Source organism: Morus notabilis, unplaced genomic scaffold (assembly GCF_000414095.1).
Source record: "Morus notabilis unplaced genomic scaffold, ASM41409v2 Scaffold404, whole genome shotgun sequence".
In the NCBI taxonomy this organism is placed as follows: domain Eukaryota; kingdom Viridiplantae; phylum Streptophyta; class Magnoliopsida; order Rosales; family Moraceae; genus Morus; species Morus notabilis.
In genome coordinates this window covers 374,492-389,354 of record NW_010362549.1, presented here as the reverse complement: position 1 = coordinate 389,354, position 14,863 = coordinate 374,492, and the positions used below count along the sequence as shown (strand labels likewise).

The 14,863-nt window shown below is 36.1% G+C and overlaps 1 protein-coding gene across 1 annotated transcript; it reads left to right on the top strand.

The window, feature by feature from the left end:
- The first annotated feature begins 6,543 nt into the window (after nt 1–6,543).
- Nucleotides 6,544–8,583, top strand: LOC21406221 (vegetative cell wall protein gp1). The gene has a single exon (XM_010102389.2). The coding sequence runs from the start codon at nt 6,791–6,793 to the stop codon at nt 8,234–8,236; it is 1,446 nt and encodes a 481-aa protein (XP_010100691.1). The 5' UTR covers nt 6,544–6,790; the 3' UTR covers nt 8,237–8,583.
- Nucleotides 8,584–14,863: the final 6,280 nt, after the last annotated feature.

Below are 14,863 nucleotides of genomic sequence, written 5' to 3'. Positions count from 1 at the left end.
ATACAATTATTGCCCTCAAGTACAATCTTAAGTCCATTCTTACACATAAGACTAGCGGATACAAGATTTTTCCTAATATCAGGAACATGAAGTACATTGTTCAATGTAAGCTTCTTTCCGGAAGTAAAGTTAATCTCCACCACTCCTCTCCCGGCAACCATCGCTGCATCATTGTTCCCCATGAGAACAGTTTGTCCTTCCTTTTCCACTTTGTAAGATAAGAACATAGTCTTGTCATTACAAACGTGGATTGTGGCACCGGAATCAAGCCACCAATCGGAGGATTTAAATGCAGCCATGTTAGTTTCGGTAATCAAGCCAATTTGCAATTCTGAGACCATAGCACATATGTCTTCGGATTTCTCTTCAACGGCATTGGCATTGTTGGTGTTCACTTCTTCTTTTTTCTTCTTGTATCTGCAGTCATTTTGGCGATGGCCTTTCTTTCCACAAAAGAAACAATTTCCAGAAAATTTCTTTTGGCCATTATCGGGCTTTTCGAACTTCTTGTCATTATTGACTTTGAAGTTCTTTGAAAACTTACTAGCTTCGGAAACATTAACTTTAGAGGAATCTACATTTTTGTTCTTGGAATCACGAGACTTGGTCTCTTCTTCGATTCTCAAGTGTTTTTGTAATTCCTCCAAAGTTATGTCATCTCTCCTATGAAGGAGTTTCTTTCTATAACCATTCCAACTTTCAGGCAATTTAGCAATAATTGCCCCCACTTGGAATGATTCAGAAATCTCAACCTTCAATTCACGAAGCTTAGTAATAATGACTTGCAATTCATGTATTTGATCTAGAACGGACTTGGTATCAACCATGACAAATTCTAAAAATTTCACGATGAGAAATTTGTCCGTACATTCCTTCTCAGTTTTGTATTTGTATTCAAGAGCGTTCCAAATCTTCACCAGAGACTCCATCGAGTTGTAAAGATCGTAGAGCCTATCGGAGAGAGTGTAGAGAATATGACCTTGGCATATGATTTCATCATCTCCTCGCTTCTTTCTTGTGGTCTTTAATTCTTTAGAATCATCCTCTTTTGGTTCAGGAAGAGGCTCCAATTTCGGATCAAGTATGTAGGCGATCTTAAGCACGGTGAGAAGAAAGAATAACTTTCCTTTCCAGCGGGTGAAGTTGGTACCATCAAAACGATCAAGTTGAACATTAGAATTGAGGAAAGATGTCATGTTCTTTTCAACCTCCATTGCAACAAAATAAAACCTTAAAGATTGTTAGAACAAATTCAGAATTGGGAGGATGAAAAGAATAGAGAATGCAGAAAGAAGGGTTTAAGGCGTATAGGAATACTTTCCTTTAAGGTTTTATTTGCCCTCACTTCTCAAAGTTTGCTAACGAGTTTTAAAATGGCAAATTACCCCCAAGATACAACAAACCCTTGAACACAATATCCAGCAAAAATATTGAGTTCCAGAACAATAATAAATATGTATTTTCTGAAGTCCATCAAATAAAGACAGGGATGCATCCATCCTCTTTAAGTGTTACAACCTTTCACATAAAGATACCTTTTCAATTTGATGGTTATCTTTAATATGCTGATGCACTTATATCAATAGTTATTTTTATTGTTAATAAGTGCTCAGATATGTGAGAAAACATATCACAAATAAATGCAATGGTTTGAGACCTTTTTAGATCACTAAAACGCACGAAAACACATTTTCCGTTAATAATTTGCGCTGCAGCGCCCAAGAGGCACGCTGCAGCGCGTCCGTGCGCTGCAGCGCACTCTGCTGTGCGCTGCAGCGCGCAGGCTTAGCAAAACAGACCTGAGAGGTCTGTTTTGCGCAGGCTGCAACGCATGCTGCTGTGCGCTGCAGCGCGCGTGCCTAGCAAAATAGACCCGAGAGGTCTGTTTTGCGCAGGCTGCAGCGCCCAAGCGCGCTGCAGCGCGCGCTTGTGTCAGTCCACTCTTCCTGAATGTGTTTTAATCCAATTTGTGATATCAAAATTGAGAGGTATATTACAATCTCTCTAACAACAAAGAGATCCCTAGAATGTTCGTTGAAAGCCCTATAAGAGAGTTCTATCTTTTAGATGAGGAACGCATGATTCCAACCCCATTGAATGTGCTATTGATAAAGGTACATGGAAGCGTGTTCCCAAGCATTCTAAATCAAATACTAGACTATATGAAACAAATCTTTACACCTAATACTAAAAAAATTAACCCATAACTCGAATTTATGACCACAAACGCACCATGATACTCCATTACCACTAGGCCATCGTACTCAATGGTTAAGAAAAATAAATAAATAACTAGAGTTTGAAGAAGACTTATATCATTCATTTGATCTTGTATGGTTATTATTAAGAAAATCTAATACGCTTGCTAATATTGTCATTTGCAAGCGAATTCTAGAGAAAACTGAATACTGCGATTCTCGTATTGTGGCATTTCTTTAATAACATCATAATTACAAGTGACCAACCACAAAATAAAATGTTAAGGTATTGCGGGCAATCAAATTTGTTCTTTCCCTCAAACCAAAGGCAAGGATTAAAGTTCCTTTCCATGTTCCAAGATAATGCAAGTTTGAGGAGAAATACTTCAAAAAACAAAAATAGAAAGTGTCCCACAACTATTTCTGAAAACTTGCGTTAATCGAATTGCTTTTTTGTTTTTTGTTTTTGTTTTTTGGCTCACAGATAAACTATAAATTAAGACATAGATATAAAGGCTTATATTCGGGTTGCCCTTTGCTTTTGTGTCTAAAGAAGCTACTTAGAGTAGCTTTATGTATACAAATGTTAGTTAAAGGAAAAAGAAAAACACAATAAACAAAAGAAAAGTTCATACGTATTTATCTTTTTGGTGTCAGGTTGGCTAATACTAAATTAATTTCATATGCTATGTTTGGTAGGAAGGAAAGAAAATAGGATAGAAAGGAAATATAAAAATGATGGAAAATAGTAATGATGGAAAGGAAATTAATTTTTTTTATGATGTTTGGTATGAGAAGATGAAAAGAAAATTAGCTTACTTTCACTTGTTTGGTATTAGAAGTTAAATTGGGAGGAAAGAAAAAATTTTACTTGTAAATTACTTTTATACCCTTAAATTTTTTGCTTGGATGTTGATGGAGAAAATGATAGTTTAGTAACTTTGCTCACTTTAATGAGTTGTCTCCATTTTTCATCCCATTTTCTGCCCACTTGTGGAAAGAAAAAAAATAGTGGGACCCACATGTATTATTTTTCACTCCATTTTCTCTTCCTTTCTCTTTTCTCTCATACCAAACAACATACATTTTCATTTTCCCTCCCAAAATCCCTCCACCTTCTTCCTTTCTTCTACTTTTCTTTCCTACCAAACATACTCAATGTTTGGTAGGAAGGAAAGAGAATAGGATAGAAAGGAAATATGAAAGTGATGAAAAATAACAATGATGAAAAGGAAATTGATTTTCTTTTATGTTGTTTGGTATGAGAAGATGGAAAGAAAATGAACTTACCTTCACTTGTTTGGTATTGAAAGTTAAATTGGGAGGAAAGAGAAAATTTTACTCGTAAATTACTTTTATACCCTTAAATTTTTTGCTTGGATGTTGACGGAGAAAATGGTAGTTTAGTAACTTTACTCATTTTAATTAGTTGTCCCCATTTTTCATCTCATTTTTTACCCATTTGTGGAAAGAAAAAAATTGTGGGACCCACATGTACTAGTCCTAGATATTGGTTTTTTCCCCTTTTTTTCTAAGGTTTTATAATTTTCAGAAGATCAAAGAAGTCAAAGGATATGTTCGATATTCACCATAAAATTGACCACCAAATTGATCAAAACCATAAGTCCCTGCTTATGTCTAAATAATTAAAATTGCAGGACTTACATCTTCAAACAACAGGCTAAAATCAGTGGGCTTTATTTCCCATTTTGTTCATATGTTGGCATAGAGAATTTAATAGAAATTTAAATTTGTTATGAGAGGAAATATTGTAATAAAAAGATTTGTATTTCATAAAATAAATGCGTCCTTAGAAATTTTAGAGTCTATTTGGCAAAGTTTTTCCTTTTGCTTTTAGTCAATAAAAGTAATGAAATAAAAACTATAACTTTTCAATAACTATTTAGAATAGCAGAACTTAATGTGTCAAAATAATTTTTAAATTTTTTCATAAACACTAAGCCTCGTTCACTTCGCAAATTTGAGTTTTTAACTCAAGTTAAGATGTGACATTTTTTGAAAGTTTTTAACTGTAATAAAAAAAATTAGATGTGACATTATCTAAAAACTTTTAACTGTAAAAATTTAAAATTGAAAACTCAAATCAATAAAATAAATAAGATCTAAAAATATTAAAATGAAGTTTACGGTGTCCTAATAAAACTTGGATACAAATTTTAAAATTTATTAAGAAGTATTTTTTTAAAAGTTATATTTTATAATTTTAACTGGAAGTTATTTTAAAAAATTAAAGCCCTTCTAACACCATTTAAACACTTTTAAAAATAATTTTTGAGACTAAAAAGTAAAAGCAGCGTCTAGAAAGTTCCTTCCAACACACTCTTGCTCTGATGCTCTCTCTGTTTTTTGTTTTTTTTTTTTTTTGAACAAAATCTACAAGAGACTGATGTGATTGTGAGGGAATCTAAAAATGATGAGGATCGCTTGCATAACCTTAAGGTCTTTTCTAAGATCAAACCATATCTGACGGGCATTAATTAGTGAGATCTTATGTACGTGTTCCTTTCTCTCACTGAAGTGCTATTGAAAAGGGGAATAAAAAAATAAAAAATAAAAAACAAAAAAGATAGATATTTTGAGAACCCCACAATTCAACTTTTCCTTCTTTTCTCCGACTCTTAGAAGATTATTTAGGTCTCATTCACTTTGTGAATTTAAATTTTTAATTTGAGTTTAGATGTGACATTTTTAAGAGTTTTTTATTGTAATAAAAAAAGTTAGATATGACATTTTTTGAGAGCTTTTAACTGTAAAAACCTAAAATAAAAAATTCAAATCGGTGAAATGAACGATGCCTTATTTTATATTTAGTTATCATATTCGTGCCATGATTCGAATCATAATTCGTGATTCGCTATAATATTTTTTTACACAAAAAATACACGTAAATCGAGAATAGTTTTGAATTATGATTCTAAATTCATGAACCAAACGTCTACTTAACAATCTCAAAACAATTTATCTGAAGTGCTCTGAGCCCTTAATTAAGGGTCCGTTTAATTCACTGATTCGAGTTTTTAATTCGAGTTAAGATGTGATTTTATATGAGAGTTTTTACTATAATAAAAAAATTAGATGTGACTGTTTTTTAAAATTTTTTATTGTAATAAAATTTAAATTTTAAACTCAAATTAATAAAATAAACAAAGTTTAATTATTTGAGCATTACGATCCGTACATTTGAAGGAGAACCGTTGAACCATCATGAAAGAAAAAGAAAAAGGGTTAAAAAAGTGAACGGTATAAGCAGCAGCATCATAAACTCAACAACCTCAGCAAGCAAAGTCAGAAAGAAGACACAGACAGCAGACAAAGACGGCACCAAAATCCTCGAATAGGATCGCAAGAATCTCATCACAGTTTGTTTTGTGATTGTTAAGATTTTTTTTTTGTTTTGTTAAGCATTTTAAACAAGAATCTTGGATAGAAATGTCTGCTTGGCTGTTGTCCACTCTAAATACAGTCTCACTTTTATACCTACATACAGACGGCCATGGTTTAGAGCCACAATTAGCACAATATGGCTTTTTTTTTTTTCTTTTTTTTTTTTTTTTGGTAAAAGCACAATGACTAAAGTTACTCATTCCACTTGCATGAGAGAATGTTTTAACAAGAAAATAAAGTAGTGAATTTTATAATAATTTGTCTATGTAATTCACTTCCGTACATAAATTAATGTGTCATAATTAGTCAACGTAAAAGACTCTGAGACAAGGTGTTTAAGTAAAGACAAATAAATGAAAAATGTATTTCATGCAGAGTGTATTTAATTTGTACTTTGTGCCTCGATATTGTGCTATGGCAAGTCGACATAGCTCACCTATTGAGCGTGAGTAAGAAACACTACAAATTTTGTGCATGTGTTATCTTTTCTTTCCTCTATTCGTTTCCTATTGCTCTAGCATAGAAGGAATTAGGACTTTTTAACTCTTAATATGCCGTGCACCCATTATCAATTGTGAAAGCATACACATATTGCAAAGAAAATGGAATTGTAATTATGGAGTCATACATTCATTTGATGTCATGAGAACATTAACATGTTTTTAATAAAGCAATATGGACATAAGCATTATCAATAAACAATGTAGTATTCAATCTTAGTGAGTCAACTAGAATATAAGTGTTATTAATCACTGATTCTTTTTGAAATTAGAAAAAGTATGGTTGATTTTACTGCATATTTTAAGGTTCAAATAACCCGCAATGACAATAGCACTTCGACGACGACCCACCATTGGTTTTCCAAAAGCAAAAAACTGTATAAAATGACCCTCAGATGCCAATCTTCCTTGGCCAACTTTGTAAGCTGTCTGCGCTTGTTGCTGAATCTGATGCTTTTCGTATTCTCCTCTCTCCCATCTCTGTTTCTCTCAATCTCTCCAGATTGAGCGTGTTTCTCATGCTTTCCCTTTTTTTATTAACTCCTTTTCTTTTCCCCGTATTAACCATGTTAAAACTATAAATAACAACACAAATCAGCCATTTTTATCAGTGCCCAACTCCTTCATTTTCTCTTGCCTTTCTTTACCTCTTTAAACTCTTCCAAACCCTTTTTCTTCATCGACACAATGGCAGCTCAACCACGTCCATGGTTCCGTTTAGGCTCCATGATCCGTCCCGCCCCCGGCCCCGCCCCTGCCTCTACACCCACTCCCGAACCTGCACAAGCTCAAGCACAAGCACCAGCGCAAGTGCCTGCACCAACACCTGCCCCGGCTCCGACACCGGCTTCACCGGCTCCGACACCGGCGAGAGAACTTTCTCCGGCGCCGACACCGGCTCCAAGACCCTCTCCTACAGTTTCACCCGTGCCTGCGCCTGCGCCAGCTTCGCCTGCGCCAGCTGCGTCTGCCCCTGCCGTTGCCCCTACCCCTGCCCCTGCCGATGCCGCTGCCCCTGCTCCAGCGCCAGCACCCTTTGCTGCTCCGGCACCTATAGTTCGACCGCCATTCAGGCCAATAGCTTCAGTCCCCGCGCCTGTTGTGGTTAGTCGTCCGGTAATCACTCCTGCGCCTGCCCCTGCTCCAGCGCCAGCACCCGTTGCTGCTCCGGTACCTATAGTTCGACCGCTATTCAGGCCAATAGCTCCAGTCCCCGCGCCTGTTGTGGTTAGTCGTCCGGTAATTACTACTGCTCCTCCCCCACCCACACCTGCACCTGCTGTATCGCCTGCGCCAACATCACCAGCTCAACGAGCAAGGTCACCACCTTCTACTGCTGTTTCCATCACGACAACTTCCTCGGTGCCTTCATCACCATATAGAGCCACTGCGGCCACCACCACTACCGCTGCCCCCACCGCAACTGCTGCTCGTTTGCCCAGTCCTACCCAGTCTCCCAAAACCGTAAAGCCTCCCGCGCCACAAACCACCTCACCTGGTAGGCCTCCCTCTCCTCTCACTCTACCAACCTCTCAGCTGAGGTCCAATGCTGAGCCTGAAGCCAGGATTCCAGCCGAGGCAGAGCAAAAGACCGTGCTGGTCCAAAGGACCATTGAAAAGCCGAGGCCGTGGCTTGGCAGCGGTGAGCCCCGCCAGACTGGCACTCATCACATTTCCACCACCGGGATTAAACCCAAGGAGAAGCTAGGCGGTGATAAGAAACCATCCGATTCTGAGGACATTGGCATGAGGATCATAACCCTTGCAGGGGAAAACAAAGGAGCTCTCATGGAGCTCATCAAATCCCCGAACAAAACTGGTGAAAGGTCCCGGTACCTTCACAAGAATGGCACTGGCAGAGTCGTGGGAAGCGACGGCAAAAACGCAGCCCACAGCGACAGCGACAGCGACGATGGAAAGGCGAAGAAGGACAAGAGTCAGAAAGGGAAGGCAAAGAATGGATTGCCAATGACCGCATTCATGAACAGCAACGTTCAAGGCATTAACAATTCCATTATGTACAACAGCAGTTGCACTCACCATGATCCCGGAGTCCACCTTGCTCTAACCAGGAAGCCGAATGGCAGCGGATTCCAGGTCAAGGACCGTGTCACTGGCCATGATCACAAGTAGAGAGAGAAAGAAAAAGAAAAAGAAAGAGAAAGAGAAAAAGAATAACTATTTGCATTGCCTTTTTTTTTTTTTCCTTCTCTCTCTCTTTTTATTATTTTAAACTTGTGTTTGGGCTTAGATGAGATTATACTTGTGATGTAAAGGAATAAAAAAAATGAGAGTGATGTTATGTGAGGTTGTGAAGAAAAGAGAGGCATGATGGGGTTCTGATTCTCTTACGCTTGGCTTCTCCTTTGGAGGAGTTTGACGTAAGGTTGTTGTCTCCGTTGCGTAATCTTATATTATAATATCATTAATAACTCTGGTCAGTTGGCTATGTTATTTCAGCGGCCCGGCAAGGTAATTTACTTGAGTTTGTATGGCCAACTGATGATATATATATATATATATATATATAAAATATGTAGTGAAAGTATTGCATTGCTATAATATTTGATTCCGATATGTTTTTATTTATTAGATTCTTATTAAAGACTTAAGTATTTTCATTTGTCCTTTCACTTGATGCCCATTTGTTGATATGGTATAATTTCGTCTTTAAAGCATGGAACTTGTGATTCATGCCCTTTTCGAAATAATTCTTCGAATTTCGGGGGTTTTTTTTCCCAATGTGGGAAACTACATTCAATTACATCTTTTGTAGTATTGTTCGGACGAACTTGTGACACTGAAAGCAGATAAATTTTCAACGTTGGATCTTACATGCTATATAATATTTACTGTTATACAATATTTCTTATTGGAGAATAATTCTACAAGATTTCTATTAGGAAATCCCATGTGTGTGTGTGTGTGTGCATATATATATATATATATATATATATTCGTTCAAACCACCATAAGTCTTGAAAATCAAACAACTAACTTCCCACCCTTATCCTTCCTTTCACTTTTCCTCCTGCCAAACAAGGCCGTTCTAGCAGCTAATGGCCTAAAGGGTTCAAAGAATAATTTGTTGTGTAAATAACAAAGAAAATGACGATGCTCGAGAACATTTTCCATTAGTTGAAAGCAACAGTGCTTAAAAACAGCATGGGGTATTCCCTGTTATTCTTCATTATTTGTCTGACGTGAGCGTCAGAGTGCCTTCTGCAGGTATACCCCTAGCGCCCATTGCGGTGAAGAGCGATGGAGAGCAGAAGAAAACATGAAGGAACTTTGATGTTGTGATTCTAGCTAGTCTAACGCTCAAAACAACCTTAAACTCGTAATTTCTTGCACATGAGATTCCTAGTACCTAAATTTTGGAAAACAAGTAACCAAGCAGTTTCTGCTAAGTTATTATTAGTACCTGCCACTAGGTTAATCTAACTTATAGTTCTGTGGCTCATGCTTTATCAAAAGCATTCCACTGCAAGTCAAATGAGGTGTCTTAGCAGCCCATGAGATCAACCTTGTTATGTTCAAAGCCCAAATGCCCAAATCAGTAACCAGGCCTTGGTCTTCAACTTGGGTTGTTAATAAATCTTTGAACTTCGACAATACAGATAATCTTTTAGATGTCCCTGAATTTCCATGTTGTCTGTCTAATCCAACATGTCTCCCTAGGAAACATTGAAAGGAGAGTTTACTCCTTTGCTTGCATCAGTATTAATTTGAACACAAAAATCTCCAAATTTTCTTCTTTCCTTTGTGATTTCTCGTTTTTTTTTTTTATCATCCTCCATTATGCGTGTGGATCCCACAAAATTCTTTTGACACTAATAAGCCAATAGAATACTTCTTTTATACACCGTATTTGGGCCTTCAAAATCTTACTACCAAAGTTACACAGTGGGACTAGTGTGTTTTCTAATGCCTTGCATGTGGATCTTATAATGATAAAAGGAGACTAATTTCGTGAGCAGAAAAGAAAAGGTCAAGGCTCTTCCAAATAAACCTCAGGTGCAATCATAATAGAATATCTGTCTGATGAGTTTTGGACCATTCAATCCCAAAAGGCTGTATCTGATTTTTCTTTTTCTATAACCTTTTTTTTAATGCATAGAAACTTAAAAATCATCTTTAAACTTTTATTATTTTTTTTCCCACTCGCTAGTTTCTATCTTATTGTTAAAAGAGAGAAAAAGACTTTCCTTGGTGCACACAACTAGTGGCTAGAGATTGAATGCATAAAATGGATTCCCATTTGCTATCTTTTCTTAGTAAAGATAAGGTTGATAGCAATTGTTGAACATGGTAATACAAATTTAACCGTGAAGATGGTAGGGAAAAAAAAATTCAGATATTACAGAATCTGGTGGCTTCTTTTTTTTTATTTTTTTATTTTTTTATTTTTTATAAACAATGGTGATCAATAGTTTGCAATCAGAAGCCAAAAAAGACTAATGGATTATGACACAAGAAAATTGATCATTTGCAACAAAGAAAAGCTTTGATGTAAAGAAAACAAATTAGTGGATCTAAAGTTGTTCTCTGATAATTCAGCAGACAAGACTCTTTGACACAGTCCTAACTATGTAGCATTAGTAGGTAGCAGTGTCTGTGAGTCACAAATTAGACCACTTGCATTTCTTCTAAGCTAGTGCCAAATCCACCTTTTTTTTTTCTTTTTTGGGTGATTTTGAAGCCAGACTTATTAAACATATGCCATTGTGCCCCTTACATCCAAATACTTTTTTTTTTATCAGTCACATTTCTTTTCTTCCCCTAACTTTACTTTTGTTTTTTTGTTTTTCTTTTTAGTAAGCTTCACATTTGTTTTGCTAAAAAACACAAGAGTAGAAATCGACATGGACCGAAATGTGTCCCACCTCACACCTGAAAGATGAAATCGGTTCACTTTACGAAGAATCCGAAGCGTTTCATTAGCTTTTTTAGAGCACCAAGGGACAGTACAGAGGCCTAACTCTGGTTCATGCTCACAGCTCACCACCCCAATTGGCTATGGCTTAAGGATTTCTAGCCATTACAGCAACCAGACAACTTGCTAAGTGTCAAACTCACTGCTTCTTCTATGTCTCCTTTTCCTCTTGGCTTGGCCCTTTTGGAAATTACCTATTCCAGTTAAGCTTTCATTTTCATAGAACATTCTCTTTGTAATTGTCTGATATGCCCTTGTAAGAGCTATTGCCAGCTCTTAGGCTCTCACCAAGTTCCTCCAAAAAAATTAAAACTAAATAAAATAAAAAGTCGAGTTTTAATTATGTTTATCTCAAGTAATCCAGGGATGAGATACACAGAAATTACCATATACATACAAAAAGAAGATAGTAGAGGCCTTGAATCAAATCATCTCTCTTCAATACTATAGTCAGCTTGGAAGCTATCTTTACGGTTTGATGAGCAATGCTTGCTGGGATTTAATATTAAGAATTAGGCTGCCTAATTCTATGTTATAGAGAACAATGAAATCGAATAAGAAAAACAAATAGGCAATAACATGCAAGATTTATAGTGATCACCCTACATTTCAGCCACTGCAGAAATACACTGATGAACAAGAAGATTACAAGACAGATCACAACCCACACCTCTTTCAACTTTTTTTGTGTTTTCTTTCACCTCTCTATTAACTCAAAAATGCAACCTCTTTATATATATAATTAGGACAAGAAGTTACGAGTGTGAAATATCTAAAGTACCCTTAATAAAATTTTGCTTTAGGGGTTCAGCCCTAATGCTGGGGCTTCCCGCCCCTTTTAACCACGTGTTGTCTCTACGCTAAGATAATAATTAGGCTTTTCAACTAAAGCTTCGTTTATTTCACCGATTCGAGTTTTGTTATAGTAAAAAGCTCTCAGAAACAGTCACATCTAATTTTTTTACTACAATAAAAAGCTATAACATAAAGTCACATCCCAACTCAAATTAAAAACTCGAATCAGCGAACTAAACGGGCTCTAAACATTTAACAGATGACAGATAACAATACTGTTTTCGAATTTGATTCTTGTGGAAAGTCTAGCCACCTCCAATCAATAGTTAAGCAGCCTCATTTGCTGGGTGTTTAACAAGTAGAAAGTGCATTTTGAGCCCAATATCGCTCTTAGTACGCCGGACAAGGGGATTAGATTAAGCAGTCCTAAGACTCAATACCGGATAACTAAAATCCCTCTTACCAACTTCAATATCCTAAATCAACACTACACTAGACATAGCATGTTACTTTCCAGTTCAATGCGGAACAACAATCCTTTCCATCATTGCTTGCAAACTGGACAATGAAAGCAAAGAAAAGCTCGAATTACTGCATTTATCTGAGTGATCGACAAACCCTACATCTATCCTGATGAGCCAAAACCAAAGCTCTCACTTTCTGTTGAGTAATAGTTCAGTGTACGTAAGTATTGAACGAGCCCCTTGAAATTTAGTGCCATAGAATTCATCATTTATATAGTTATAGAACATAAGACTTGATCATATATTTGTTAGGTGAAACATGGTATTGACCAAATGAGATATAAGCATCAGCACCTGAACCCTCACTTGTGATGTTTTTTTGTTCAATCCAGAAGAGAAAAATATTACCAAACAAAACAAGCATTTGTTCCTACTTTTTTCCATGTGAGATGAGACCTATCAAAAACTTCTTTCCAAGACAGGAAAAGGAATGGAGAGAAGGGGATCAAGGGAAAAAGAAAGATAAAAAGGGAAAAGAAGCACACAAAGGCATGCCATGATCAGTCATGGAATTCTCACATGGGATGGGAGATTTGTAATATTATCTATGACAACTATAATGAATGCTAGAGAGACATTCATATTAATTAGCTTTTCCTTGTTAAATATTCATTGTTTTTTATCGAACTTGCATTAACTAGCTTGACCATATGTGAATTAACGAGTCTTCAGAAAAAACTTTTTCTAGTTTTACTTTTTTTTTTTTTTTTTAAGATTGCAAGTGGCAATTATATGATCTGTACATATATGGTGAGTCCCAGCATGTTACCATTTGTTTCTTTCACATACCACATAGTTTCCTTTTAAGTTAGGACCCAAACCTTTTTGGGTTTTCAGCAGAACTATCAAATTATTCAATACTTTTTCCTGTTGGGATATCACTCTCTTTTTTTTTTTTTTTTCTTTCTTTCTTTCTTTCTTAAACCGAATTGGGCTAATTTAGAGGTATGCATGTATTTGTCTACTGTCTAGTGAGGGCAGACAGACGTCTGGAGAATGGAATGGAGACAGTACATAATTGCAGAAGCTGGCGAATAACTACTATTTAGGAAGGAGACATGAGAAAAAGCCTCAAACTAGTCTCTCGGATTCTCCATATTCCTACGGGGATTTAACAGATTGGATCATACTCCAAAATGACTCCCTAGTCCCTCCCTTAAATATTTTATATTCATGTCATATTATGCATGTGATGCAAGTGCAGTACATTCCTTTTTTCCCCAATCCAATATTATACTTTTTCTACAGAGATAATAGAATGACATGGTCGTACTTTTAAATAACTAACGCACTAACTTTATGTTGAGTATGTGGAGTCTAATTATCATTTTAACACAGAGTTAGTACGTAGATCAACGAGTTTTCCGATTTCGATTAGAAAGAAATATAGAAAATCTGAAAACATCATAATGAAAGCCTAGAATAGCTCAAAGTAAACCTAACTCTCACACGAAGAGTGAACTGATTACTTTTCTTTATTTTATGGATTATTATTATTAGTTTCTCTCAAATTTTAAGGGTATTCGCAGATTGCTCTTTAAACTTTAAAAATTTTTATTTTATTTTTTAAACTTTAAATTGTTCTCATTTAATCCTTTCTATTACAATTTATGTTAAAATCATATGAAAAAAGGAGAGGTTAAGTGTTGTCATGTAGTTTTTATATGTTTGATTATAACAGAAATTTAAATAAAAATACCACGCGATTGCATTACTCTCTTTTTTTCTATTAGTTTTTTTAGAGAAATTACAACAAAAAGAGTCAAGTGGGAACAATTTAAAATTCAGAGTGTAAAGTGAGATTTGTTAAAATTCAGATGGCAAATTAGAAATAACCCTAAAATTCAGGGACAAATAGTGATAATAATCCTTATTTTATTGTTCTCGTAAGAATTAGGGCATGTAATTCTCAACACCTAGGACCACTTAGGGCTCGCTTAGTTCGTTGATTCGAGTTTATAATTCGAGTTGAGATGTGACTTTATGTGAGAGTTTTTTACTGTAACAAAAAAATTAGATATGACTGTTTTTTAGAGCTTTTTACTATAACAAAACTCGAATTTTAAACTCAAATCGGTGAAATGAACGAGATCTTAACGGAAAAGAGTTATAACGGCTACATAATGCAACGTCGATGGAACGACACTTGGACGCAGAGCATTGGGCTTAATTATAGTACGGCACTAAAATATTGAAAAAAAAAACCCCCCGATTAAGGAAATTAGTATATTGATGGAAATATGAAAATGGAAGATGGATGTAGCATAAATAGGGATATGCAGGAGCGGGGGTAAGCACATCACTTCAAAGAATTTCGGCACATCGATCAAGCCAGAGAGACCCAACACACCGTTGCTCCTTTAAACACACTCTCATGCATACAGCATACGCAACCATAAGCAAAGCTACACCCCAATTGGGTCCCACTCTCTGAGGAGACTTGTCTCCCCTCGGCCATCCCCCAATTGCATGCTCCTCTGCTTTTAGTTCCCTTCTTCTTTCCCT